We start from the raw sequence: 27,747 nt of genomic DNA, 5'->3' as shown, positions 1-27,747 counted from the left end.
AATCACCTCGGTGAAACACTTCCAACCAAATACTGGGTGCATACTTTTAAGAAATTTGACATATTTGCTTTGGCAATGAAGGACCTGAAAACAGCAGCTTTGCACTTTTTAAATGTCTTTTATTTTCTAGCTTTCCAACTACCCTGCTTCTGTAGCACACACAGCCCACTCTTTAGGTCTCTGCAACATCTTTAACAGGTGAGACATAATTAGAGGATGAGGTCAGGTGTGTGAGTCAGGGGGCGTTTATCAATATGCGTACTTGTGCGTACTTGCGTTCTCGTGTACTCGTGATACGTCATCAGTCGGAGACCAAGTACTGTTCCAATTCGAAGTACGCATCAAGCCGAGAACGCGAAAAAGTCCCGGATGTGTTCTCGATCCGCCCGTTTTATCGAGCATGCATCGGTGTGGACTTGGGACAGCTATATATCCCAGAATGCATTTCGTCCAAGACTCAACAGCGGACTCCCGGCACATCGTTTTCACCCCCCCCGCTCGCGGACTTCTCACTACTCAGGTTAAAGAAACCCCAGCAGCTGTCTATAGTATTGAGTGTCCACTAGAATAGAAATAAAAGCGTTCTAACATCTCACCTGCTTGTTTTTATTAAGGTATGTACACGTATGTACATGTACACTATTTTTATTATTAGAGGTTTCACTACTGAGGTTAAAAATGATATATAAGTCACTTAGATCACTTCTAAATGTTAATGTTTGGTTTATTTCAGTGTTTTATTTGTTCCTGAGTAAACCGGTTTGGCTGTGATTAAAGTTAAGCTTCATAACATGTTACTCACAGTTAAATTAAGAGGGGACGGCAGTAAAAACTCCGGACCTGTGACATCATCACGTACGCAGGTGTTCCAATTGTACATATCGCGAGTCCGTGCTCGCGTTCTCGGCGGGTACGTACTCCCGTGCGTTCTCTGCGAGTACGTACTCACCGAGAACGCGAGTACGTACTCGCGTACTTGGGCATTGATAAACGGCCAGGCTCTCCTGACACCATACCCTGTTCCACCCCTCCTCTGCAACTGAGCCACAAACCACACCCTGCCACATCTGTATTTTAAATACTTTTTGACTGATTTCAGTTATGATTATGATGAGCTAAATCATCTTATTCATTCACTTTGTATTTAATCATTAGTTATTATTAATCTCTGGCTCTCTTCTACAGGATGTCTTGTCCTGTTTTCTTCCCCTCACCCCCAAACAGTCATGGCAGATGGCTGCTCCTTCCTGGCCCTGGTTCTGACAGAAGTTTATTCCTTGTTAAAGGGAGTATTTTCTTCCCACTGCCACCAAGCACTTGCTAATAGGGGATAATGTGATTGTTAGTGTTTTCTCTGTATTGCTGTAAGATATTTGTCTTGAGGCAACTGTTATTGAGATTTGGTGCTATATAAATAAAAAAGACGAAATGAATTGAATTGAAAACAACATTGTCATTCTTAAAAATATACTGGTAAACTGAAGCTTTCTCTTAGTGGCGTCAATTGTGACATAAACATGAAAAAAAGTGTTCCATCAGCTCGTTGCGGAGATGCGCCATTTTGTTTAGTTGCCGACAGCAGCGTCAAATGACTGGGATGCGTAGAACACGTCAGACAAAAAGGTGGGGGCGGGGGGCTAAATTGCCATGGCAACTGTGCTGACGTAGTATGAAAACCCCTCCTACGGCGTTATTCAGCCTTTGTACCGTTCAGTTGGCAGCCATTGTATTTTTACGGATCGTAAGAAATCTAAAGCGTAGCGAGTTATATAGTTTTTAATAGGACAACGTGTTAAACACTATCAATATAATTGTAGACTTAAAGATAACGTCTACTTCCGAAAGACTCAAGTAAAAAGACGCGCCAAACGAAGATTGTATTTTCCACCCCAGACGTGAAGCTTGGCGGAGGGATTTAACCGAATTTAGCATACGTTTTTAACGAAAAATTCGCCGTATAAATCCGCACCCAGATTTCTGTCAAATATCTTTGTTTCATAGTGCGTGTCCGACTTTTTCTTAGGTCTGTGCCCTTATTTAGATGGCAAGCTTCCCAGACTCTGTGAACGAAAATGATATAGGTAAGTAAAAATTTTACATGTATTGTTTTTGTGAATGCAGGTGAGAACGCTGAACGATGTCCTGGCATTTCAATCGTAGTGCTTTTAATCTAATGCCAAATTGTAAAACTTTTTTTGTTTCCACCAGACTATGTGGCCTTTCAAAACATTATTACTAAATAAGATGTCGGATCAGTGGCTACTTAGCTTAAATCGTTAAAGCAAAGTTTAATTAAGTTAAGAGATGTCGTTTATTTGTCGGTGTTTCTTGGGTTTATACACGTATGTATCCCTGCTGTTATATTAGCTCAGTGCGGTTGGTTATTTTGATGCATTTCCACGATACGTTAATGTGGCGTTTCCGTGTTGCTGGTTTGCTGATACAAACACTGGCTGAGAGCATTCTTCCTACAACAGCGAGAACCATAGCCGCCCAGGGATGTACGTGCGTGCTTGCACGCCAGCGTTGCATGGTTAATAAACAGAACTTGTAGCTTTGGCATATTCACTGTATTACTTTTATGTATTGCTTATTTATTAGCTATAACCGTAGTTGGGTACTAATCCTAAAATCAGAGTTGATAAACGTCAGCCCCATGTAGGCCTTTAGTGGTTTACTTAATGCACGTACCCTCACACATTGTTGCACCCAAAAAGACAACCTTCATAACTGTATAGACGTTTTCGGGGTTATATTTATCTACTCACTCATGTACAGAATGCAGTATTTGTTTTATTGTTGCTCTTATTGTACTTGTTGCAAAAGTGTGTTGACATTAACTTATATTGGTCTTACCAAGTAACACACATATGTATGTATGTGTGTATATATATATATATATATATATATATATATATATATATATATATATATATATATGTAGACCTGACCTGACCTATGTTTCTGCACAAAGATTCCATTTTGTGCGCTATGTGAAGAATGCAGTTATGAAACTGCCAGTATGTTGTGTATCCGGAATTTAAGACTTATGCTAACCAAAGGTTACTTTGCCACGTAGACTTTGATATCCTGTAGAAATGGACTTGGAAAAAGTTAATAGTGGATCTGCCGAGGTTAATTGTAGACAGTTCATATATCAGTGTATAGTCCATTATAGCTGAGAGAATATAACTTTCCTTTGCTATGCCCCCCACCCCCACTGTTATACAAATGGTATGGTTTGCACATTAGCCAATCAGATATCCACACCAGTGAACAAACTGGCTGCGTGCCAGATAAAGAGGTTACTTTTATGTGTGTATTATTTGGGCTGAAAAAGGACACATATTCAGTTTCTTACAGAATGTAGCTTAAAAAAAAGTTTTGTTATTGCTTTTTCCAGGTAAGGCAAAGTTCATTGGCGAACTCCTGGTGCCTGTTGCTCCCTTTGACCAGAAGTCTGGGCGTGAGGCTTGGACAGTGGCCTTTGCACCCAATGGTTCCTACTTTGCTTGGTCTCAGGGGCATCGCATTGTCAGGCTTATCCCTTGGACGAAATGCCTGGACAGCTTGTAAGTTTCTTTTCTTTCCCCCCCCCTAGGACCTAGCACCTTTTTATATCACTAGCATAACTTCGTAGTATGTGTGGCTGTTTTTTTTTTTTTTTTTTTTTTTTTTATGGTAATGGAGTACATGTTTTCTGTGTTGTTGCTTTGCTTCTTTAAAAAAAAAAACCAACTAATTATAAAAATCTTCAAATTTATGGAAGGAAAATGAGACATTGAGGCTTTTAGGATAATATTTTAATTAATTTTTGATTGGATTACAATTTAATTTTTGTGCTATCTCATACAACAGAGTATTTACCATTGTGGGGGCTGCTTTTGGGGGGGGTTTGATTTAATTTTGACATTCATATGGAAGCAGCAGGAATGGGAATTGGGACCTCTAAGTTTGAGGCCATGGTCCTCAGCCAGACAAGAGTGGAGTGCCCACTTCAGGTCAGGGATAAGTTGCTGCCCCAAGTGGAGGAATTCAAGTATCTCGTGGTCTTATTCGAGAGGGGACCGATAGATCAACAGACAGATTGGGGCTGCGGATAAAGTGATGCGGACACTTTCCGGTGCGTAGTACATTGTGTATACAAGTGGTGGAAATGAGCTTTCTCCGAAGGGTGGCTGGCCTCTCCTTTAGAGATGGGGTGAGGAGCTCAGCCATGCGGGAGGGGCTCACAGTTAGAGCTGCTCCTCCTCCATGTTGAAAACTGCTTTTAAGTAACAAATGGCTGGTATTGTGTAAATGTGCAAATTCTTAAGATTAACAGGCAGCTGAATTTGGTCATTAGTATTACATTGGTGCATGAGCTGCTGTTTTGTGTTGCAGAGTGGAGAGCAGAATGAGTTTTACATGATTACATACACATAAACTCTGTATCCTTTCTAGCTGTTTAATTGTCCTCTGAATCAGTCTCTGCCAACCTCAAGCTGAAAGATCAGATGTATTTGTCAGTGCCGAGAACACGTGGCTTGAATTACCAGATCACTCTCTGCTTAATGGGGTCTTTTTCCGCTTACCAGGGTCTTGTGACTCTGAGCCACATGTTGAAGTTATCTTTAGAAAGAAGTGCCTTTTGTTCCCGGACATCAGGGCTGTGGCTGGTTGGGCCTTAGTGACACTAGAGGAAAAGGAGGACAGCAGCCTCTGTGACAATGAGTAATCAATAGTTGGCGTGATAACACTTGATTTTCTATCTGGAACTGATTGTAAGTAGGCAGTCACCCAGAGGTTGAGGGTGCTGCACACTGAATTACTGTGCAACTGCTTGCAATCTCAATTGCAAATCTCAATGACTCAAAACTGCAAGCATGGTGCCAAAACTTTGGCTCTGTTATGTAATTTTTTTCATGCAGTCTTTAGAGCCAAGCCCCACATATTCCTGCTCTACAGCAATATTGGTGTTTTATTGAAACGGCTGAGCTGAACTAAACTTAACGGAGCTTCAGAGGCAGTGAAGAGGAGACTCCAAACGCAAGATGCATACAAGAATGTATTATGTTTTCCGTTTTACAGAGCAGATTCCAGTGTAGAGATGGTACACAGTGAAAACTGTCTTTTGGCAAAATTCATATTTCTTTTTTTCTTCAATAGATTTACCACATGCATACTTACCACATGCAGGGGTGGAAATTAGCTCCCGCCACTGGCCAAATGGGGGTAAATTTATGAATTGGAACAATGCACAAGCCATCGTGGCGGGTTTAAATTTGAACAGAAAAAATTGTGTTCAGTTTACACTCCTGACCTGTCGTGGGCAGCAATGCGCCTGGGTTGCTGCTAGTCTGCTCTAAATGCCACTATTAGAAGAAAGCGGAAAAGTCAATGTGGCATTACATTTCTGTAGCCGATACTAAATTTTCTCCACTAGGAAAATTTTTCATTTCCATGCAGTAGCAAACAAAATTCTTTGTTTAATGAGAGAATCAATATTATAAATATTATATTAACAAAATAGATTCCTAAGAAGTCTGCTTTGATCACATTTTATTGTAAATGCCCTTCAAGACAGTCAAAGGCACCTTACAAATTGTATTATTTTGCTTTTAATGATGCAGTGAATGACAGGTTAGGGTCTTGGAATTCCAAAAATTCTATGTAGTTTTGGACATAACAAAGATGCAATAGTGTGACTGGAACCCCTCTGCATTGGTTACATGTAGGATGTCTTTGAACTTTTGATAACTTGTCATTAGATCAATGGAGACTGTGTACAAGTTTAAACTGTTTTACAGAACGTCTAAGTCAACCTGAAGAAATGTATATCCTCATGATTTTTTTTTTTTTTTTTTTTTTTTTGCCAAATTCAGTCGTTTTCCTATTTGTTTTGAAAATATTGTACTTGTAATCTATAGATTCTGGAACATGCGCTTCAACTGGTCTGGTAACTCTGATCTTTGAGCAAACTTTTATTTTTGTTGGATTTTATCACATAGGGTGTGACCATGTAGGATCCTTGACACGTGGCGAGTAACTTTGAGCTAAAAGAAGGGTGTAAAACAAGAACTTTCTCCCAGTGAAAGTTTTCTGAGTCTATCCTCTCTGTTCTACAGGCGCTGCTGATGTTCTTGGGCTCAGAGCACATTTTCTCAGATAACCTCCCCCCAGTGTGTGTTGTGCTCAAGTCCAGAATGTACTGAATTTCATTCTTAGCAGGGTTTGGACCTTCTTCACAGTTTTCTTTATTTAGGTCCAACACCCCATGTGGCTTTCTGCTGAGCAGAAATTCAAAGGGAGACAATCCCATGGAGTCCTGGGGAACTCCAGCACTGTAAACAACAGAGGGTCCAGCCAGCGGCCCCAATTGCATTCATCGTCATATGTGATCTTAGGAGTCATGGATTTCAAAGGCTTATTCAGCTGCTCTATCAACCCGCCTGTCTGAGGGTGGTAGACTCTGGTCTGAACAGATTTACTGGCCAGTAATTCGTACACCTCTTTTAGTGTCCTAGACATAAACAATGTGCCATGGTCAGTCGGTATCTTTTTCGGCATCCCGACTCAAGAGATGACCTGAAACAGTGCATGTACCACACTCTTTGCAGGACAAGTGCGCTGTGACACTGCAAAGGTGCTTTTGGAACAGCCAGCTGGTTCACCAGCTCCACCTTCACTGGAGCTAAATGCTGGAGCTGGCAGGGTCTCCCATGAAGGCCCTGCCATTTCCTCCTCCCCAGAGTCCACGTCGGACGATCTCATGTCACCGCTGAGATCAGCAAAGACCTGTGTCCCTACCGGTCGTGAACACACCCCTACACACTGCCCTATGAGCCTACTGAAACCAGGCCAGTTCATTCTCAAAATCAATGGGTGCATCAGGTGTGAACTAACCGTAGCATTCAGTCTATAATTTTTGCCCATATATACAATTTCCACTGGTACCATAGGATATTTATGAACCATAGCCTGGTGTATACCTCTTTGGCACCTTACCAGTACGCAGTAAGTCTCTCTTGGGCCAGGGGAGGGAGTCGGAGGGCCAGTGAAACGGAACAGCTGACCATTTTCTATCTGAGGGCAGTGGAAGTGTCCCAGCTCCCTGTACCTCCAGCACTCCACCATCAACGTGGTGAGGTGCAGCACCCGAAGCTGCCAAGCCCTGGGGAGAGACAGCAGAGGAGATTAGGTTAGTTGGAGAAAGTGGCCGTTGCTCTGCTTCCACCAGCCGCTGTGGTGACGAATGCAGCAGCCCCAGCGACTCCCATTGGCCGGGCCGGTAGATGGTCCTCTGCCAGGGTTACCGCTGTGTCCAATCTGGCGGGCCGGTGGCAGCGGTCACACTGGGTGGTGCCTGCCGGAAGCTCCACCACCAAGGCAACCAGCTCCATCAGTTGAGCCTAGCCAAGGAAATAATAGTAGATTTTTAAAAATTCAGGCCTCCTCCTTTACCCTGTGAAAGTTTTTGGGGTGGTTTTACACCGAGATAAACAAACTGGACTGGTTCCTGAATATAGATGAACTATACAAAAAGGGAGTGTGTCACCTGTTTTTGTTAAGGAAACTAAGATCTCTTGACATCTGCAGTAGATTGACTGCAGTCAATCTTCCCTTTAAAAATTGGGCCTTCCTGACATGGAAGGACATAAAGGAAAATGGTCTGAATTATATGAAACAAAACACATGTATACCCAAGAGCAATTGCCTCCATCCCACCATCAAATCAAGGCTGCTACACATGTGATATGTCACACTGTGCTCATGGTACATTGGTTGTATGGATTAAAATAAAACTTCATGAAAGGAATTTTTGCATCGATGATTTCTCATAATCAAGTTATTCGAGTTACTCTGAATCATTGCAGCTCTAATGGAAACATCTACCAGAGTTAGGCTATATGTTTTAGACTTGTATTAGCTTTTTTCCATTTCCTTTCTTTGACCATGTTCCATAATTGACATCCTTCTTTCTCCACTCTTTTTTTTGCTGTAGTTCAGTGGGCCATGGAGAAGAGGGTACCAATGCCTTGAGCCCTCGGCATTTGTCTCGTCAGAGCAGCGATGGTGGTCAAGTAGTCCCAGCGGCAGGCCAGCCCCCGGAACACACCATAGATTGTGGTGATATTGTCTGGGGATTGGCCTTTGGTTCCTCAGTACCAGAAAAGCACAGCCGCTGTGTCAACATTGAGTGGCATCGCTTCAAGTTTGGACAGGATCAGTTGCTCCTGGCAACAGGCCTCAACAATGGTCGCATCAAGATTTGGGATGTTTACACTGGTGAGAACACATCATCAGTAATTAGAAGTAGCTCTCTTCAGCTTCACCAGTTGATAATCTTGTTAGATAATTGAATCTATGAAATATAATCCAACCCAACTGCAAATGTCGGGCATTTTATTTGCATTAGTACATAGAAAATATATCAAAGATTTAAACTGAGAAACTGTACTATTTGAAGAAGAAAAAAATCTTGTCATTTTGAATTTAATGGCAGCAACACATTAAATAAAGTCAGCGGTAGGTTCATGTTTACAACTTCACAAGTTCCTTCTTTTAACAGTCCATAAGCATCTGGAAACTGAGGCGACCAGTTGCTGGACTTTTGGGAGAGGATTGTTGTCTCATTTTTGTCTAATACAGGATTCTCTCCACTCAACAGTTCTGCGTCTTTGACTTTTTTTTTTTTTTTGTTTCATGATATGCATGATTAGTTTTTAGTTAGCCAAAGATCTGGACTCCAGGCAGGCCAGTTCAGCACTTAGCCTCTTCTGCTTACAAACCCATGCTGTTTTAATAGCTTTAGCATTACCTTGATGAAATATGCTATGCCTTTCCTGGAAAAGATGTTTTCTAGATGGAAGCATATGTTTCTGTTAAACATGTTTATACTTTCAGCATTAATGGTCTTTCCAGATGTGCAAGTTGCCAATTCCATAGGCACTAGTGTGCCCCCATACTGTCAGAAAACTGATCACTGATAACCAGCCAGATGGTCCCTGTCTTTAGTCTGGGGCACACAATGTTGCCAGTTAAGCTTATTAATTGGTAAATGTTTCTCTAGCTGTTTCCTTGTTGTGCCACTAATTTTCCTGTCCCTTTTGATACCCCCATCCCAGTTTCATCAATGCCGCCATCAAATTTTCTCTGTATTATTATAGGATTTTTACCTTGGAGTCTAAAATGCCATGAAACAACAGTCCCTTAGAGACTTTTTTTGATATTTTCTTTTTGATATTTGGTTTGTAGATATAGTTTGACTTTGCAGTGAACTAACAAAATTTCTGAAAGTATTTATCTGATTAAAGTGTGGCTTCTGTGGATTTTGTGTTCTTATTTTTAAAAAAAACAAAACAAAACAAATGTTGTCACTTTGGAGGCACCATGAGAAATCAGCAGTCTCTCCATCCCACCCAACCCCTAGGGCTAAATGCTCCAAAAGAAAATCTAGTTGAGGGTTGTTCCTCAAATTAGCACCTTATGTCCGTGATTATTCCTACCATTGTTATCTGCAACACAAGTGAATTTTTTTTTAAATTTTCAGTTGGCAATTAAAATCTGTTTTTCTTTCATTTTTACCCTTTTGGTTTTCGTCCCTGAAACAAGCAAAGCTGGAGCTTTAGACCTGAAATTGTGTCGTTGCCTGTGACGACTGACATTTCTTTTAATCTACTTTCGGTGGTTTGCTTTCTGTAGGAAAACTGTTGCTGAATCTGATGGATCATACAGATGTAGTGCGAGACTTAACTTTTGCTCCTGATGGCAGTCTGATGCTGGTGTCAGCATCCAGAGATAAGACCCTTCGTGTATGGGATCTCAAAGATGATGGTAAGTGGATGAGCTGTTTTTGACTTTTAACCCAACCTTATTCTTTGCTTTTCTTTCCAGTTCAAAGAAGTAATAGCTTCATTTCTTAACTGAGAGCATGCTATTCACAGTTGAAATACAAGGCCTCGGGTCTTAAAAACCAGAAAAGCAAACAGTGTTTACAGTTACACTGAGTTCACAATGAAGAAGTGAAGTGATATAGTCCTTATTATTATTATTATTATTATTATTATTATTATTATTATTGTTATTGTTATTGCTATTATTATTATTATTAGTAGTAGTAGTAGTAGTATCATTATTATTATCATTATTATTATTATCATTTTAATGTTGAGAAAATGCAACCTGACAAACACGAGTCTTAGTTCCATGTATTACCCAAGTGCTGCTTCAAGATTAATTTATGTCAAACAATGCGTCTGTTTGCATTCATACTGCTGTTTAGATAGTTAGCAGAGATGGGTTTTCACACACAGCAGACATCCTGTGCAGTTTTCTAAAGTCCTAGCTGCGTTCACTGGATACATGTGACCTCTGTGTCTGGTTATTGGTTGACAAGTGGGCCAGAATAAAAAAAGGAAAGCGATAACAGAGTTCTCTAGGAATGGAGGAATTGCAAAAAGCAAAACTGGCTGCAGTAAGCACTTTCCATTGTTTTTAACACTTTTTCACATCAGCACTTTGTATGTTGTAACTTTGCTCTTCTCTGCAGCTGGCTGGCAGACCAACAATAACACAAGCAAGCGTGACCCATAGACCAGTTCTACCACAAACTTTGTAAACTGCCTCTATCTGACAACAGAGCTCTTTGCAGGCCCAATCCCAGAACGCTACCCCTGTTGAACTATGAATTCCACTTAAAAAACTAACCACATGCTGCCCAGAGAGTATTTGCAGATCATGTGAACCTTGGATGCAACCCCAGAACCCCGAATCCTTCCATAAATTGTGTCAGTTAAAAATTAATGCAACTAGGTAATATCACAAAATAAAAGTGCAGTATAAATAAGTGTCGTGAAAAGATCAATTGCTTAGTTTTAAGTAGATAAGTAGCAGCAATTTTAGCAAATATGCAGCTAACACTGAACTCTTAACACGGCAGTGGTTCATAAATATAGTGACCAGTTATTTCTAATCACTGTCTTCACGGGAAACTAAATATCCTGCTTAAATATTGATTAAAACAAACGAAAACAATATAAACATGATCCAAATGTAAGACTGACATATAGGTTGTGACAGAAATGTAGCACTGAGAGTAAAGACCCTGGTCATTTTCTCTTGTAGGTAATATGGTGAAAGTTTTGAGGGGCCATCAGAACTGGGTGTACTGCAGCGCCTTCTCCCCTGACTCTTCCATTCTGTGCTCGGTTGGTGCAGGAAAGTCGGTGCGTAAACAAGTTCCTTTGTACTCATGTTTTTGAGTGTCCTAGCTAATCTTTGTGCAGTTGCTTGTGATCAGTTATGCTCAATCAAACCTCAGTTAGAACCCATACCCTCTTTTTCTACCTTTAATATAAACTGTGCTCGGTGTCAACAGTCAAGTGCTTGGATCTAGATTCTGTTTGGCTTTTGTATGCTGTGAAAAAGGGATTTTGTTCTGAAGTATGCATGAAGTATGAAGCAGACAATTGTTTTTATGAATGTTATATAGCTGAAGTTAATCTTTCAGTATGGACATGGAAGTGGGGGAGCCAAAACAAAAACCTATTTAATACAAGGGAATGTTTTAACTTAAACATAAATTGCCCCAAAAATACTTTTTTCATTTAAAAAAAATTCGAAATCATTGTAAATCATTTAGAAGGCAAACATGTTGCTGAATAGCAGTTCCATAGACTGGCCAGCTTGGGCTAACCTTATCCGTAGTATCACAAACCTAGATTACTCTTAACGTGGTGATAGTTTTGTTAGGTTTTATGTCCCTACAGTGTGTGTCTTACTCTCCTTGTCACAGGTGGTGGTAAAACTCAGTGTGTGATTGGTTTTGAAAGGAGCGCTGCGCTGACATTTTGAGCAGCTGGTGTAAACCATGGACGCACAGTGCGCAATGCCCAAAGGCCTGGCCAGGGGCAGCCTGGCATCCTGACCTGCAAGGTCATTCTGTACGTAGGTGCTGCTCCGTGTCTGTCTACTTCTACTGTCGCAGTTGCTCTATTTACTTTATTAATTGTAGTTTTAAAACTGTCATGTAACCGGTGGCCCGATGATCCACCCCCCACCCAAAAACACATGCACTGCCATGGCTAAATAAATAAAATGGAGCAGCAATACTTTATGCTCTTTTTTTTTTTTTTAATCTCAACTTGTCTGCCATCATCTTAGGAATTCAGCTGTGAAAAATATTGTTTCTTTTAACTGAAAAACGACTACAAAAGAAGAACAATAACCCAAAAGATTAAACAGTACCATTAGATTGTAAGCTGTGTTTCTATTGACCATTAACTTGTGTTTTAACAACCAACATCATTTGTAGTTTCTTATAGTCAGTCAGTGGCAGGCCCTAAAAGTGTCATACCCGCACAGTCCTGTGATAAATGCCACAAAGCAAAGACATTATTACTAAACATTCTGACCATGGCTAACGTTAAAAGAAAAAGGCTTATGCAGATTGTCACTTTTTGCGTGTGTGTGTGTGTGTGCGTGTGCGTGCGTGTGCGTGCGTGTGCGTGCGCGCGCACGCGCACGCGCGAATCGCATGTGCGTGCATATGTGTACTCTGCCAGAGGTATCGATCCTTTGGCCATAAATATTCTTTTCTCTTGCAGTCTCTCTTCGTAGGCTTCTGCCGGAGATGCGAGCCTATTGTAAACACAGTGAACTAAATCTCTGAAAGGGGAAACCAGTGGAGTAACTTTATGTTACCTTAAGTTACTACTTGTTTTATTTTCTCTTTTTTGTGTAGACTTTTTTCTTAAAATAGTATGCATTTAGTTCATTTACTGAAGTAATAAAAGATGTATGAATGTAAATTCTATTGTAGAAGCTTTACAGTTATATAAATGTTTGATATTTTTATTGTTATTGTAGGTAAAGTGTTCATTTTGGCCTAGTGTTGATGTGTAGCACACTACACATTAGCCAGGCTATGCTATTTATTTTTTCTGCCTGGTTTAAGGTTATAAAGCATTATAGTGACACTGAGCATAATTTGAGCATAACTGTTTTTCTGATTTAATTCCTTTTAATTTAATTTCTAATTGCTTTTTGTGCATCTAGTGATAATTAGTGTAAGATAACACATCAATAGTCATACAGTCTAAATCATTCCATGGGCTATAATGTGTCGTTCTTTATTGCAGGTGTTCCTATGGAACATGGATAAGTTCACGCCGATCCGAAAGTTGGAGGGACATCATCATGATGTGGTGTCCTGTGAGTTTTCACCAGATGGAGCATTGTTAGCTACTGCCTCTTATGACACCCGAGTGATTGTCTGGGACCACGATAAGGCCACAATCCTCCTGGAACTGGGGTAAGAAAAAAACCAAACAACACAGATATTCAATGTTAGCACACATTTGTTTGGTAAACAAAATGTTGTTGTTTTGAGCGGCAGCCCTAAATAAACTAAAATAAATGAAATTAAATCTCTTTTAGATAATATGTAACAAAAGGCTCACCATTGGCTTTGCCCAACTCGTTTCCTTGACATTGATAAGGTTTAATTGAGATCAAGGAAAGGTGAGATAAGGACTTAGGAAAAGAGAAGAGGAGTGCGCTGAGAATCTGAACGGTTTTACGCTAGTCTCCTTAACAATGTGATGCCAAATGTCCGCTGTGTTAAAGCTACTGAGACATGATCATTCACCACTATGTTGTTTTATGCAAGTCATTTAAATGAGAACTCCACTTTTAAAGCAAAAAGAAGATTTAGGGGCACATTTACTTACATCTGCTGCAGCTCAAAGCTGCCTTTTGACTGAGTTTACTAAAGAGGCGCAGTTTGCGTTTTGTGCGGGAGAGGTTATCAGCACATGTATGTTAGAACTTTCTGTGGATGACTGAGTTGTGATCGTAGTGGCAATAGTTTGGCTCTGTCCTAAAACTCTTCATTCAGTCCTCACGCTGAGTGTTGACAGGTGAGCCCCACTTATTGCTCCTTAATAATGCTGCTATTTTTAAAGCAGAGATTATTTGAACTCAGCTGTCTTTTTCTCAGCAGTGCACAAACGGCAAGCAACTTGTCTTTCCTGACTCTGTAGTGAATAAAAGTGAAATGTTTGTGGCAACGCTACTATTAATGAATATGTGTAAATGTGTTAGATTAATGCCTGAATGTTGCTTTGTGCTATAAAAAATGTGATCTGTAGATTTGCACAAGTAGCACAATAACTTAGTAACTGGAATGGCTTGTGATCTGACAGATTTCAGGCTCATATGGTGGAATAGTTATAATAATGCAGTTTCCTCTGGATGCATCCTTTACCCCACCTAGATTTCAATTCTCAGAACCCTTTGCACAGTGCCAAGGGATTATCAGTTATCCATTATTTCAAAAGCATCTTTATGCTCCTGTAGCCTCTTCTCATTTAGCTGAATTGTCTCACTGGGAACAGGCTGCATTTTTTGTAAATACATTCTAGTGCTCTGTTAGATCACCCTGTGATTGCGGGATCACAATAACTTACCTGGCTTAGCAAATCTGTCCCATAGTCGATAAAAATGCATCTTATTTTCCCTTATTTACTCCTTCATTTCCCCCCTCACTTAAAAATTCCCTCCATCCATCACTTATCCCAGCTATCTCGGCCTGGGGGCCACTTCCGGCCTGTGTCACCCCCACTTATATTGATGTGAAGAAATATATTGCAGTTTAGCCCTCAACGCTACTTTTTTTGTTAGGGAGGATTTGTTTGTTGTTGAGTGCAATGTTAAAATGTTGTTAAAATAAGGTTTACTGTCACATTACTATCACAATTCACTCATTGGCTAACAAAACTGAAATGGTGTTTGCTTAGCAAGCATCATCCTTGCTAAGCATTATGTTATGTATGTGTTGATGCATAAACAAGGCATCAACACGACACACTAACTTAGCTCTCTAAAACTGACCCTTTCAGAGTTGACATCACAGCTCGGGGGTGCCGCCGTTTTAAACGCTCGCGCACTGCATCAGTGCTGTTGTCGAGGGACAGCTCTGCTTTGCACAGTCTGCATTCAGCTTTGTTTTCTGTGAAATGCTTCCACATTTTTAGTCTTCACTTCCATTTTCTTCCATCCTCCTGTTTTCCCATTCATGCTGTGTTCTTCTTCATTACTATTGACTGCAGTCTTGGCAGACAAAATAGGCGATACTGCCCCCATAGCTTCCTGTAGTGTTTTGCAGTTACATAAACGCATTTACGTGGTATTAGTATATAATGCATCAACAGTAAAACTCTGTGTCAACAAATTTTTATAGTCGACATCATCACATGCAGCCTTAATCTGTAGTGGGGGTTTTTGGTACAGCAGTGTGATGTTCAGAAAAAGGAAAATGCAGTTTGTAAACATGCAAACTAACAATTGCATGATCTGCACCACTTTTTTCATGAATGGATAGTCCATTGCAATGCATCATGGGATGGCATTTTCTCCCCTTCTTTGGTTCCAGTGTATGATATGTTAAAGGTGGCAATAAAATAAGCATTGAAGCTTGTTTCTTTAGCATTTTGGGACTTGGAACAGTTCCTAAGCAAAGTAGACTGTTGGAATCCACCCTGAGATTTCTATAAAATTAAGGGGCAAAAGGTTGGCTAACTAGGTTGAGGAGGCAAACCATGTGCTCTAAGGCTTGCAGAGGCCTGCATAAGGCATTTATTTATTTATTTATTTATTTTTTTAATAAATATACACTGCACTCTATGTAGTCCTGTGTTGATTGTCTGTCCATGGTCTTAGAAGAACGCTGTCTTGCTTCTAGGGCTGTGCGATATGACCAAAATCTCATATCCCGATATTAAGACATCTATCGTCCGATAACGATATAAATCACAAAAATGTAACATTTTCTGTAAATTCTGTGAATGTTGGGCAGCTCGACTTGCGTGAAGTGTTTCCAGCTGGGCGTCGCGTACCTGTAGTCGAGTGTTTTAACTGATGTGTGAAACGATACATTTTTAGACATAAGTTGTAACGGCCGCCGTTTTCTTTGTGAGTATTTATTACACAGCGTGCTGCGGGGAAAAGCCTGTTCTAACGTTTGAGTCTAAGGTTTATTTTTTAGCACCCGACGGCTCTTTTTTTTGCTTCTCATCCGTAAATACTCTGCATCTTTCACGTGATTCAGTTTATTTTGAAAAGTCTCAACAGGATCTTGAGCTTTATTGTGAAAGGTTTATGTGGAAAATAAACAAGCGGACACGAGGTGGTTTTACCGTCATTGTTGCTAACGACAACTCATAAAAACAAGTGCTTGTCCTTCTGTAGTGTGGTTATATTAAATATAAGAGAAAGAGAGAACTTTAGGAAATTAATATAGCCACTACAGTGACCATCAAAATAATGAAGAAATATTGCCGTAAACAGTTTATTTTGAGACACCACGAAACAAACGATAGCGTAAAATGAAACGATAGACGTTTTTATATCCTCATCCGATATATATCGTTATATCGAACAGCCCTACTTGCTTCACTGTGTACTGTACCACTGCACATGTTTGAAATGACAATTTAACTGGTTTTCATTGTGTCGGAGCGTCCTGACTGCATGCACACATGCTAGCAACTGCCACAACTAGCTAACGTAAGCTAAAGTGGCAGATTTTGTTTTTGTTTTTGACGCTGTCGCCGGTACGAGATTTCGGAATGGCACCACTTACCTCAACATCCAGTTGTGAAAGCTGCATCAACCTGAGCCAAAAAGTGATCGAGCTGGAACAAAGGATATCCACGTTATACCAAATCCAGGGGGCTGAACGCGAACTTGACACGATCCTCCTTGGCAAAGCTCAAACCACCGCTACTAGCGCTGAGCTAGCCGACACAGTGCACCACCCAGCTGTTGTGTCCCAAGATCCCGCCAACAGTCAACCCAGGCTCTCAACTTGCGTCGCTGGTGTTTCTGCCACGGACGAGAACTGCTGGTTTCAACTAGGGGCCAAACCCAAGGCTCTGGTCAGCTCCACTCCACTCCAACCAGCACCATGGACCGTGGTTGAGACGCGCGGTGGCTGTAGAGGGGCCAGGAGGATCCGTCTCTCGCACCCTCACCCCTCCGGTGCGGTAGTACTGGAGAATAAATTCAATGTCCTGGATCCTGTGGACTTTCCTCCTCTGGCCGCTAGCCCTCGCCATCCCGCTGTGTCGCTGAGGTCTGTGCCATCTCCACCACTACGCCCCCAGAGCCGTGGCAGGCAGCCCAACGCTGTGGTGCAAACTCACCGCGGAGAGCTGTGCTTTACCCCTGCTCCTCGGAAAAGAAGACCCACGGCGCGGCTACCTGGGAGTCACTCACGCGGTCCGGCTGGTGCATCTCCATTTGAACACCCCCGGTGCCGCGGCGCGGGCATCTCAGATGGCCAGCAGCCCCCGGTGGCACCTCTTCTCTCCACGCTGGTCCTCGGGGATTCCATCGTCAGGAACGTGCGGATGAGGGGGGCGCTCACGCTGTCGTTCCCGGGAGCCACCGTTGTCGACATAGTGGACAGAATTCCTAACATCCTGGCATCCCACCCACAGGCCAACCGGCTCATCATCCACATCGGTAGCAATGACATCCCCAAACAGCAATCCAAGCTGCTGAAGCTGGACTTCCTCCAACTCTTCAGCCTCCTTGGTCAGTTGCAGGTGAGTGCTTTTATCTCCGGGCCCACCCCCACCTGCGGCCGTTTCAGCCGGCTGCTCAGCCTTAACACCTGGCTTTCCTCCGCCTGTGTCTCCCACGGTGTGGGTTTTATTAACAATTTTGATGCCTTCTGGGAGAGGAAGCATCTTTTTGGGCCAGACGGGCTCCACCTCAATGCCTGGGGACGCCGTCTGCTGTCCGCCAATTTGGCATTTGGCGTACAGCACTCCCGCACACCGCCCTGTCATTACCCCAAACCAACATTACCTGCTGATCTGTCCGCCACTGACTGATGTGCCCCTGGTCCCAGCTCCTATATTTTTTCCACTTTTAACAGTAATACACAAAACTCTGGACTCGGACCTCTCTCTCCCACAGTCAACACAATACCCGTCATAATCACAAACAGAGCAACAGAATTATCATAAATCCAGTAACTCCAAAAACAATAACCTGCGGCCTCTTCAAAAATGTCAACATCCATTGAACTCTACTGTCAAAAATCCACCAGTCTCCATCAGTATGGCACTTTTAAATGTCCGCTCTCTGTTGAACAAGTCTTTTATTATTAATGATTTAATTTTAGATAATAAACTTGACTGTTTATTTTTAACTGAAACATGGCTGGGTTCGGATGCACCAGTTGTTCTCACTGAGGCCTCCCCACCAAATTTTAATTTCTCTTTTTCTATTAGAAGTGGTAAGAGGTGGTGGGACTGCATCTTTAACCAACAACACACTCACCACCAAACAAATTTTATTTGACCATTTTACCACTTTAAAATTCCATGCTATTGTTTTTAGCAGCCCTCCAGTTTTATCTGTCACAATTTATAGACCACCTAAACAAACATACACTCAAAATATAACATGATAATTTTAACCGGTGATTTTAACCTGCACATAGATAATCCATCTGACTCTGTTTAAAAATTCTTTTAATGTATTCTTCACTGTATGGATTTTACCCAGCACGTCACGCAGCCGACTCACAACAGAGGACACACTCTGGACCTGGTCATCACCCATGGGCTGTCCACCAGTGTGTCCTCTATTGTTGACTTGGCTGTCTCTGACCACTACTGTGTGGTGTGTGTGGGTTTTTTTGTTTTTGTTTGTTTGTTTGTTTTTTTTTAACATCACCGGTTTTATTCAGCGGGAGACCTCGGTGCGAACTGTGAGGAGGCACTATCTAACCTCTGAAGTGGCTGCAAATTTTACCAGGGTTTTAGACGAATGCCCCCCTGTGATTTTACCTGCACCCTGTGATTTTATTTTTAATCATTTTAACAGCAAACTGAAGAAAAGCCTTGACTCCGTTGCTCCACTCACCACCAAAAAGATTAACGTAAAACATATCACCCTGGAGAAACAAAGAAGTCAAAAAACTCAAAAGAAATTGCAGGGCAGCAGAAAGGAGATGGAGGAAAAATAAAAATGCAATTAACCATCAAATACTTTGCAAGCAACTTAAAATGTACAACAATACACTAAGGAATTCAAGAAATTCATACTTCGCCAAAATAATCAGTAATAACAAAAATAATCCCAAGGTCCTCTTTTCCACCATAGATCATTTATTTAACCCAGATTGTAACAACTCCCAAAGAACCCCCACAGACTCACTCTGCGAGCAGTTTGCAGACCACTTCAGGGGAAAAATCAGCGCCATCAGATGTGATATTTTATCTTCTCGTGATATGGTTTTAAACACATCTGAGGGCTCGATTGTACCTGAGGAGACACTGGACAGCTTTGTCCTGGTTAATGCTGAGAACCTTAAGAAAGTTTTCTCCACAGTGAGACCCACCACATGTCTTTTAGATCCAATCCCCTCTTCACTTTTTAAAACACTTTATGGATGTTTTGAAGCTGAGCTTTTATATATGATGAATCGCTCTCTTCAGTTGGGTGTCTTCCCTGCTGCCTTTAAAACGGCGGTGGTGAGGCCCCTTCTGAAGAAGAGCAATTTGGATTGTAATGATTTTAATAATTACAGACCTGTATCCAACTTACCATTTTTAAGTAAAATTTTAGAAAAAACTTGTTTTTACTCAGATTAATGATTTTTTTGAATGATAGACAGATCCCGGAGATATTTCAGTCTGGATTTAGGGTGAACCACAGCACAGAGACTGCTCTCCTAAAGGTTTTAAATGATCTTAGATGTAACTGGGACGCCCAAAAGCTCTCAGTCCTGGTGCTACTGGATCTAAGCGCAGCCTTTGATACAGTAGACCATGCTATTCTTTTACACAGACTGAAACACATGGTGGGCCTCTCTGGTGCTGTACACAACTGGTTCACTTCCTATCTCTCAGACAGAACTTTTATGGTGAGTATGGATACATGCTCCTCTAAGATCCATAAAATGACATGTGGTGTGCCCCAAGGGTCGGTTTTAGGCCCTGTACTTTTTAATTTGTATATGCTCCCTCTTGGCGGTGTCATCAGGACGCATGGAGTGAACTTCCACAGTTACGCTGATGACACTCAGCTGTACATCTCCGTGTCTCCTGATGACACCAGACCAATGGATGCCCTTTTTAACTGTATTTTAGATATAAGATCTTGGATGGCAGAAAACGTTTTACAGCTTAACCAGGACAAAACTGAAGTTTTAATCATCGGTCCTGAGGCTCAGAGAGAGAAACTCTTGTCTAAATTACAGGCATTTTCACTATGTCCTTCGCTACAAGTGAAAAACCTGGGTGTTATTTTTGACTCTGAGCTTGGTTTTATCCCACATATTAAACATGTAACCAAAATTGGATTTTATCATCTAAAAAATATAGCCAGAGTCCACCCTATTCTCTCTCAGGCCAACACGGAGATGTTGATGCATGCTTTTATTACCAGTCGCATTGATTACTGTAATGCCCTGCTCTCTGGTCTCCCCAAAAAGAATATTTCACCTTTACAACTTTTACAAAACTCTGCAGCTCGTGTGCTGACGAAGACCAGAGGGCAGGCCCACATTACACCGGTTTTAGAATCGCTGCATTCGCTCCCCGTGTGTTTCAGGTAGAGATGGCACAATACCACTTTTTTATGTCCGATACGGATACCAATATCATAAATTTGGATATCTGCCGATACCAATATGAATCCGATATAGTGTGTTTTTTAATCAATAAAACTGTTTTTTTTAATATCTTGCTGCATTTTGTATAAGTTCATACTCAAGTTTAAATAAACAACAACACTAAAGCTATTCTGTTATACCTGTATGTAATAAATACACTGCACCCAAAATATTTCATAGTTCAGCAATACTGATCAATCTAATAAACTTAAACCTACTCCATCCTTCCTATTCTGGTATTGGAACCACCCCCCACCTCATGATGCTTAAAATGGTACGTGGCCTGTATTTGTATCGCGCTTTACTAGTCCCTAAGGACCCCAAAGCGCTTTACACATCCAGTCATCCACCCATTCACACACACATTCACACACTGGTGATGGCAAGCTACATTGTAGCCACAGCCACCCTGGGGCGCACTGACAGAGGCGAGGCTGCTGGACACTGGCGCCACCGGGCCCTCTGACCTCCACCAGTAGGCAACGGGGGAAGTGTCTTGCCCAAGGACACAACGACCGAGACTGTCCAAGCCAGGGCTCGAACCGGCAACCTTCCGATTACAAGGCGAACTCCCAACTCTTGAGCCACGATCACCCCAATACGTAATCGAGGTAATCAACTTTAATTTGATGCAGTGTGAGGGGGGGGGGAAATAAAAAAAAAAATGCACAGACATAAATTATTTTTCAAGAATAATTAGATTCAACATCTTTCTTCTACAGAATTGCAGACTGCACAGATGCCAAAGGAAAAAGTACTATAGCTTACTACGGTATATTAGACTTAACAGTTACTATATACAGTAATGGACTTGTATACATTTTACATCAGATTAAAACTTTGGGTGTAAGATTCAGATAATTATTTATTAAAAGCTAGACATTTTAAATGAGAATAAGAAAGAAAAGTTTGTCTTTGTGCCCCCCTTTTCCCTGTTAATGCCCTATCGGCCCCCCTGGCTAAACTTTGCTAGATCCGCCCCTGCACAGTTACCAGCCGTCAGCTACGTAGACTGGTGTAGAAAGTAATATTAAATAAATTTTAACGACAGCTCATCAAGGTTAAACGTGCTGCTGTTGTTCAGCCGCTGGTTTCCTCTTTCTGGTGTAAAGTGGGCCAAAAACAAAGAAGAGAGACGGACTCGCGACAGAAAAGCCGATCAGCTGATCATTAATCAGTTTCACGATTGAAGTAGCAGCAGGAGAAAGAGAGAAGAGGCAGTCGCTCCATATGTCGGTAGTTAAGCTTAACGTGGGTACGCTTTACAAACATTCAGAGATGAACTTACACACTTGCTTTACTTCTCTCTGGGATAACTTCCTCGGAGATGAAATGCTGGATTGCTAGCGAGGCTACAAATACACACAGCCGCTCTATCACTGAGCACACTGCTCCGACGTGCTACGGCTATAAGCCAAGTTACGCCGTGTTTCAAGTTTTGTGAGGTGCTTTTTTTGATATTTAATGGATCGGATTACATTTTTTTTATTTCTCTCCGATATCCGATCCAGTAATTTACGTCAGTATCGGACCGATACCGATACTTAATATCGGATCGGTCCATCTCTAGTTTCAGGATCAATTTTAAAGTTCTTTTATTGGTTTTTAAATGTCTTAATGGTCTTGGGCCTTCTTATCTCTCAGATTTGCTTTTACCATATGAACCCTCGCGGACCCTGAGGTCCTCTGGTACTGGCCTTTTGATTGTTCCTAAAGTCGGGACACATACTCACGGAGAGGCAGCTTTTCAGTGTGTGTGTGTATATATCCATGATCGTTTATGTTAATGAGAGTGTGGGGAGTGAGTTGGAGGGTGGGGTGGGCTGCTTTTAACCATGTAAAGCACTTTGTGCTACATTTCTGCATGAAAAGTGCTTTATAAACTAGAAAGTGCATTTTCTGAAGAAACTGCAGTGTGAATGCTTGAATCTGAATATATGCACTGAAAAGAATTAATTGCTGAATTTTAAGTTAAAAATGTTGAATGAGATGAAAAATACAGAAATTTTCACCTGAAATTAAATAAAATTAAAAATATAAATGTTAAAAATGAGAAAAATAGAAGCAGTCATGTCCTAAAGAAGAGGAATCTAATGGTGTTTGAATGGTTTTTCTAAGTTGAACGGTTTTGAAGTAGTAGGACTACAAAAAACGTACGGAATAGATAATAAAATATAATAATAATAATAATAATAATAATAATAATAATAATAAAGATTACAACAACTATACTGTGAATGCTTTTCAAGCATTCACACTAACTAGAAAGTGCATTTTCTGAAGAAACTGCAGTGTGAATGCTTGAATCTGAATGTATGCACTGAAATGAATTAATTGCTGAATTTTAAGTTAAAAATGTTGAATGAGATGAAAAATACAGAAATTTGCACCTGAAAACAAAAGTGCTGAACTGCTAAAAGCTGACAAGCACAGAGAAGAAGTTGGAAAATAGCTGAAAATGTTTTAAATGTAAATTAGAAAAACCTAAGTAATGAGAAAAGAAAATTTAGAGTCAGAAAACCTCTCAATGAATATTAAAAGTTCATATTCTTTGAATCACTGAATGACTAAAATGTGATCCCTCCACTTGGATCCACACAGTTTTAAAGGTTTACATCTCTGAACTTTGAAAGACACGGTGTTGGAAAGAGAAAAACGATGGTGACGTTTTGAGGGTAAAATGATGGCTGTAGAGCAAACACTGTGGACACAGCATTAGTTGAAAGAGAAGTGTTTAAGATGAATCTTGGCAGAGTGTGACAGAGCTCGTTAAGCAGGCAGGTGTGAGCCTGGTTGCTATAGTGACTGCACCCATTGGCTCCATACACACGCACACAGACATGCACCTCACTTTTGCTGCTTAAAATGAACAGAAAAGTCAGGCCGAAACAAATCGTTCCCAAATGAAAACGATAACTTGTATTGACACAATTCTTTCACCGTAAGCGACAGCAATGTCCAGTCTACCTAATTCTCAGTTTTCATGCCTGTGGAGTTTATTATATGGACGTGGTGACAGTGTAAAGACAGCCTGTACTTCTGGTTTTCAAACGAACCTTCTGAGACATTTTAACATTAGTCTATGGAGGAGTTGGAGGGAGGAGGCTGTGCTTTGGTGACATTTATGAAAGAACCATAACACCTAGTACAATAGTAAACACATTGGATGAAAGAGGACAGCGATGGCTATGTTTTGAGGGTAAAATCATACTTGTAGAGCAAACACCGTGGACACAGCAGCAGTTTTAAAGAATATTTTAAGATTAATTTTTTTGCTCCTCTCACTCTAGCAGTTGAGCTGTCTCACTCTAGCCCCAACATTCCGTCCCATACACACCCATTATAAATTCTGAAACGGGTGAAAAAACATCATGAAACTTAAACTGGAACTGAAGAAAAAGTATAATAGATATCGAAAAGATAAATACAAGTTGAATAGTTGAATGTCTTGTCTTCGTTTTAAAGTTTGAATGGTGGATCTACGTCAACGTATGTGGAAGTAGATACAGTTTAAAAATGAGTAAGTTGAATGAGAATTTGAAGGGTCTCCCCATTGAAATACATGGGAAATTTTTGTTGAAAAAAGTTGAATAAAATTAAAAATATAAATGTTAAAAATGAGAAAAATAGAAGCACACCATTCCAAAAGAAGAGGAATCTAACGGTGTTTGAATGGTTTTTCTAAGTTGAACGGTTTTGAAGGAGTTATCGTCCAAAAAACGTACGGAATGTGAAATAATAATAAAGAATAGAAGAACAATACTGTGAATGCTTTTACAAGCATTCACAGTATTGTGAATGCTTTTACAAGCATTCACACTAATAATAAAGATTACAACAACAATACTGTGAATGCTTTTACAAGCATTCACACTAATAAAGATTACAACAACAATACTGTGAATGCTTTTACAAGCATTCACACTAATAAAGATTACAACAACAATACTGTGAATGCTTTTCAAGCATTCACACTAATAAAGATTGATTGATTGATTAAACCACTTGACTTGAGTTTGAATCCACCCAGAAGCCACCTACTGCATGTCAGTCACTGTTTTCGTTCCCCAGCTTCCTACCTTTTTTCCACTATTCGAACACAATGAAGCCCGTAAATATGCTTTAAAAAGTTAATATATAAAAGTAATATAAAATGAAAAATTTTAAATTATGACTATTTTTCTTTCCAAACCGTCAGTATTAAAATTTCAACCGAAAAAGCTATATTACTGATGCTTTATGAACTTCTGCTTTTGTCTTTTCCCAGCCACCTCTTCCCGCCTCCTTCACCCATTTTTGCAGGAGGAGCAAATGACCGCTGGGTTCGCTCTGTGAGTTTCTGCCCTGATGGCCGACACATTGCCAGTGTTACAGATGACAGGTAATATTAATGTAATTTATTTTATTTTAATTTTTTGTTTACATTCTTTTTATTTCTTCTTAAAATCTGTTTTGGTAGGGATTTTTTTTTTTTTACATTTTTTGTCTGGTGAATGATTCAAAGAGAAAAAAAGCATGAAACACTTGATGAAAGAGAACAATCTTTTTCACACATCAGCATGACCAGTTTCAGCAGCAGTGGCTGCAAGTGGTCTATTTGCAGTACTTTAGAACACAAAACTAGAGTGAGCCATGATTTTGAGCCTTAACAAACCCACATGTGTTTGACTTTGGGCCTCTCGAGAGCATGTTTGTACACTCAAGAGGCTCTGTTCTCTTTTCACGGCTGATATGTAATAACTGGAGCATAGCCGAAAAGCTTGTCTGGTGCAGTTTGCTTTTGAAACTTCCAAGAAGACATGAGTGTTGAAGGGATTTTTGCAGTTTAGGTTGTGACATTTTTTTTTTTCCTGTTTCTCTCTCTGCATAGGCTGGTTCGCTTCTGGAGCATTGAGGAAAGGGCTCCTCTGGCGATCGCCTCGGTCTCTAATGGCCTCTGCTGTGCCTTCTCTGCTCAAGGAAGTGTCCTTGCTGCTGGGTAAGATACCACAGCATGCTGGCGATGCTCTGTTAACACACACTTGAAGTTAAACTACATCCTGACTTTTGATAAGGAAGCCTCATCATTTTTTTCTCAGCTTCCTTGCACCACCTTACTACATTTAGAGCTCTTTGAAATATTAGCTCAGTTTTCTGTTTTTTCTCCTTTTGATTTATGTTTTAGGACTCGTGATGGTAGCGTGCATTTCTGGGAGTGTCCTCGTAGCATTGCCAGTCTCCAGCACATGTGCAGAATGGCTCTTCGTCGAGTGATGAGCACCCAGCAGGTGGAGGCGCTGGCCATTCCTGCACTACTCTGTGACTACCTGACCTACAAAGTCATCTAATCCTTGGCATTGGCTGATCTGACTGCATTTGTCATGGCAACATACTGAGAAACCATTGAAACACTTATTTTCTGAACAGCTTTTCATAAAACTCTGAACAATCTAAGAAGATCGGGACAGGAAGCAGAAAAGTTTGTTTTTCTGAAAGCCCAGGGCCACGTCTTCGCCAGGGGCCACGTCTTCGCCAGAGCCCACCACTACCTTATCTTGTACATATTTATTTTTGTAAGTGCTTTTGTAAATGAGTGTACAGGGCCCAGTACATCACCCATACCTGTTAGGTCAAGACTGTCAGGTCTCCTCCTCTGTATCAGTGTGGTTATCCGTAATTTTCGGCTGCTCTTCCAGCTGCCTCCAGCTGTCCACCTGCATTATTATTAAGCTCTGCATTAGTTCCACAGACCTGGAATAGGTATTGCATTTAACACAGGCTTTGCAGTGGGGCTTGCTTTTAATGTTAGGTTTTCTTTTCTGCTTTGGTGTGGGAACTAAAGGGAAAAGGTATGGGATGCAGGGTCTTGAAGCCCTTTATTTATATCTTATCAATACTAAGGAAATAATGATGCAGTCGTGGTCTCTTTGCAGGTTTTTCGAATTTTTCTGAAACAGTATTTACACTAACTAGCATTCTCGCTCACTAAAAAACTTGTTGCAGCTTTTATTTCTGATGAAAGGACAGCATTTGTCAGTAAAAGATGCAAGCTATCAAGCTAGAACCTGACTAATAGAGCATCCACCATCTTGGTAGTCATCCCTTGGCAAGAAATTGAATGACTCTTAATATTTCTGTCCAAGTCAACAGATACCATTTAGGTAAACTGCAAAAATTCTAATTTTTCCTCAAACTTGCAGGTGTAACCTACTCACACACCCACCCTAGTATGTTTACAGTGCGGTTAAATTTTTTCAGTGTGTGCCCTGCCTGAGGGTGTTACAGAGACCAGTGTTAGATAAAGCACAGCACCTCTGCTGCTTAACTATTTGTATTTGAACTTACAGAATCTGACAGAATTGTGCGTGTGCTTGTGTGTAAACACATGATTCTGTCTTTTATCCATAAACATATCAAAATTGTGACCTTTATTTTCTCCTTTTTATATCTACTTCTTGTGTTGAACATTTGTATTTTATTGATTTTTTTCTTGTTCTTCTTAAAACAGCTGCACATCTTTGCGTTATGTTTTTTGTGGCTCAAATGTAGACTGTTTGTGCTTATGGACTCTGTTTATAGAAGCTACAGTAAGCAGTCTTTGCAACCTGGAATAATCCAAAGTAATCAAAACCAATCAACTGCCATTCTGGGCCATGTGGTTGTCAGACCTTCATACTCACTGAACTTGGACAGATGCTGCATTTTTAGAATCTTCTTGATCATTTTTTTCTTTTTTTTAGTTTGTCTGTGAGAAGAGATGGGAGCTCCAGGTGTTTTGTAGGAAGGTGGATAGAGCAGGTGTCAATCATTTGTGGCAATAAGTTCTCTGACAGTGCTAAAGCCAAAGTTTTGTCCTTTCGTTAGTGTGGAAATGGTAGGGGTGTTTCTGATAGTGTTAATTGTGTGAGTGGGATTTAGAATCGTTGTGGGTTGGCATTACATGATGTTCATATAGCTGTTACCATTGTGATTAGAGAAATACATTCCTGCCTCAGATGGAGTATAAAGCGGTAAATATTTCAAAAATACATGAATGTATTAATTTCCTGCAATCTCTTTTTTAAAAATTTCAATAAAGGTGTTTTTTGACATTT

General features: G+C 40.7%; 1 protein-coding gene across 1 annotated transcript; it reads left to right on the top strand.

Annotated features, from left to right (window-relative positions):
• Window positions 1-1,671: 1,671 nt before the first annotated feature.
• Window positions 1,672-27,747, top strand: wsb1 (WD repeat and SOCS box containing 1). The gene is made up of 9 exons (XM_003458323.5): window positions 1,672-2,081; window positions 3,404-3,572; window positions 7,985-8,268; window positions 9,685-9,816; window positions 11,107-11,207; window positions 13,122-13,294; window positions 24,942-25,055; window positions 25,545-25,652; window positions 25,839-27,747. The coding sequence occupies exons 1-9, from the start codon at window positions 2,042-2,044 to the stop codon at window positions 25,999-26,001; spliced, it is 1,284 nt and encodes a 427-aa protein (XP_003458371.1). The 5' UTR covers window positions 1,672-2,041; the 3' UTR covers window positions 26,002-27,747.

Source organism: Oreochromis niloticus, linkage group LG14, assembly GCF_001858045.2.
Source record: "Oreochromis niloticus isolate F11D_XX linkage group LG14, O_niloticus_UMD_NMBU, whole genome shotgun sequence".
NCBI classification, from domain to species: Eukaryota; Metazoa; Chordata; class Actinopteri; order Cichliformes; family Cichlidae; genus Oreochromis; species Oreochromis niloticus.
This window is presented reverse-complemented; position numbering and strand designations above follow the sequence as displayed.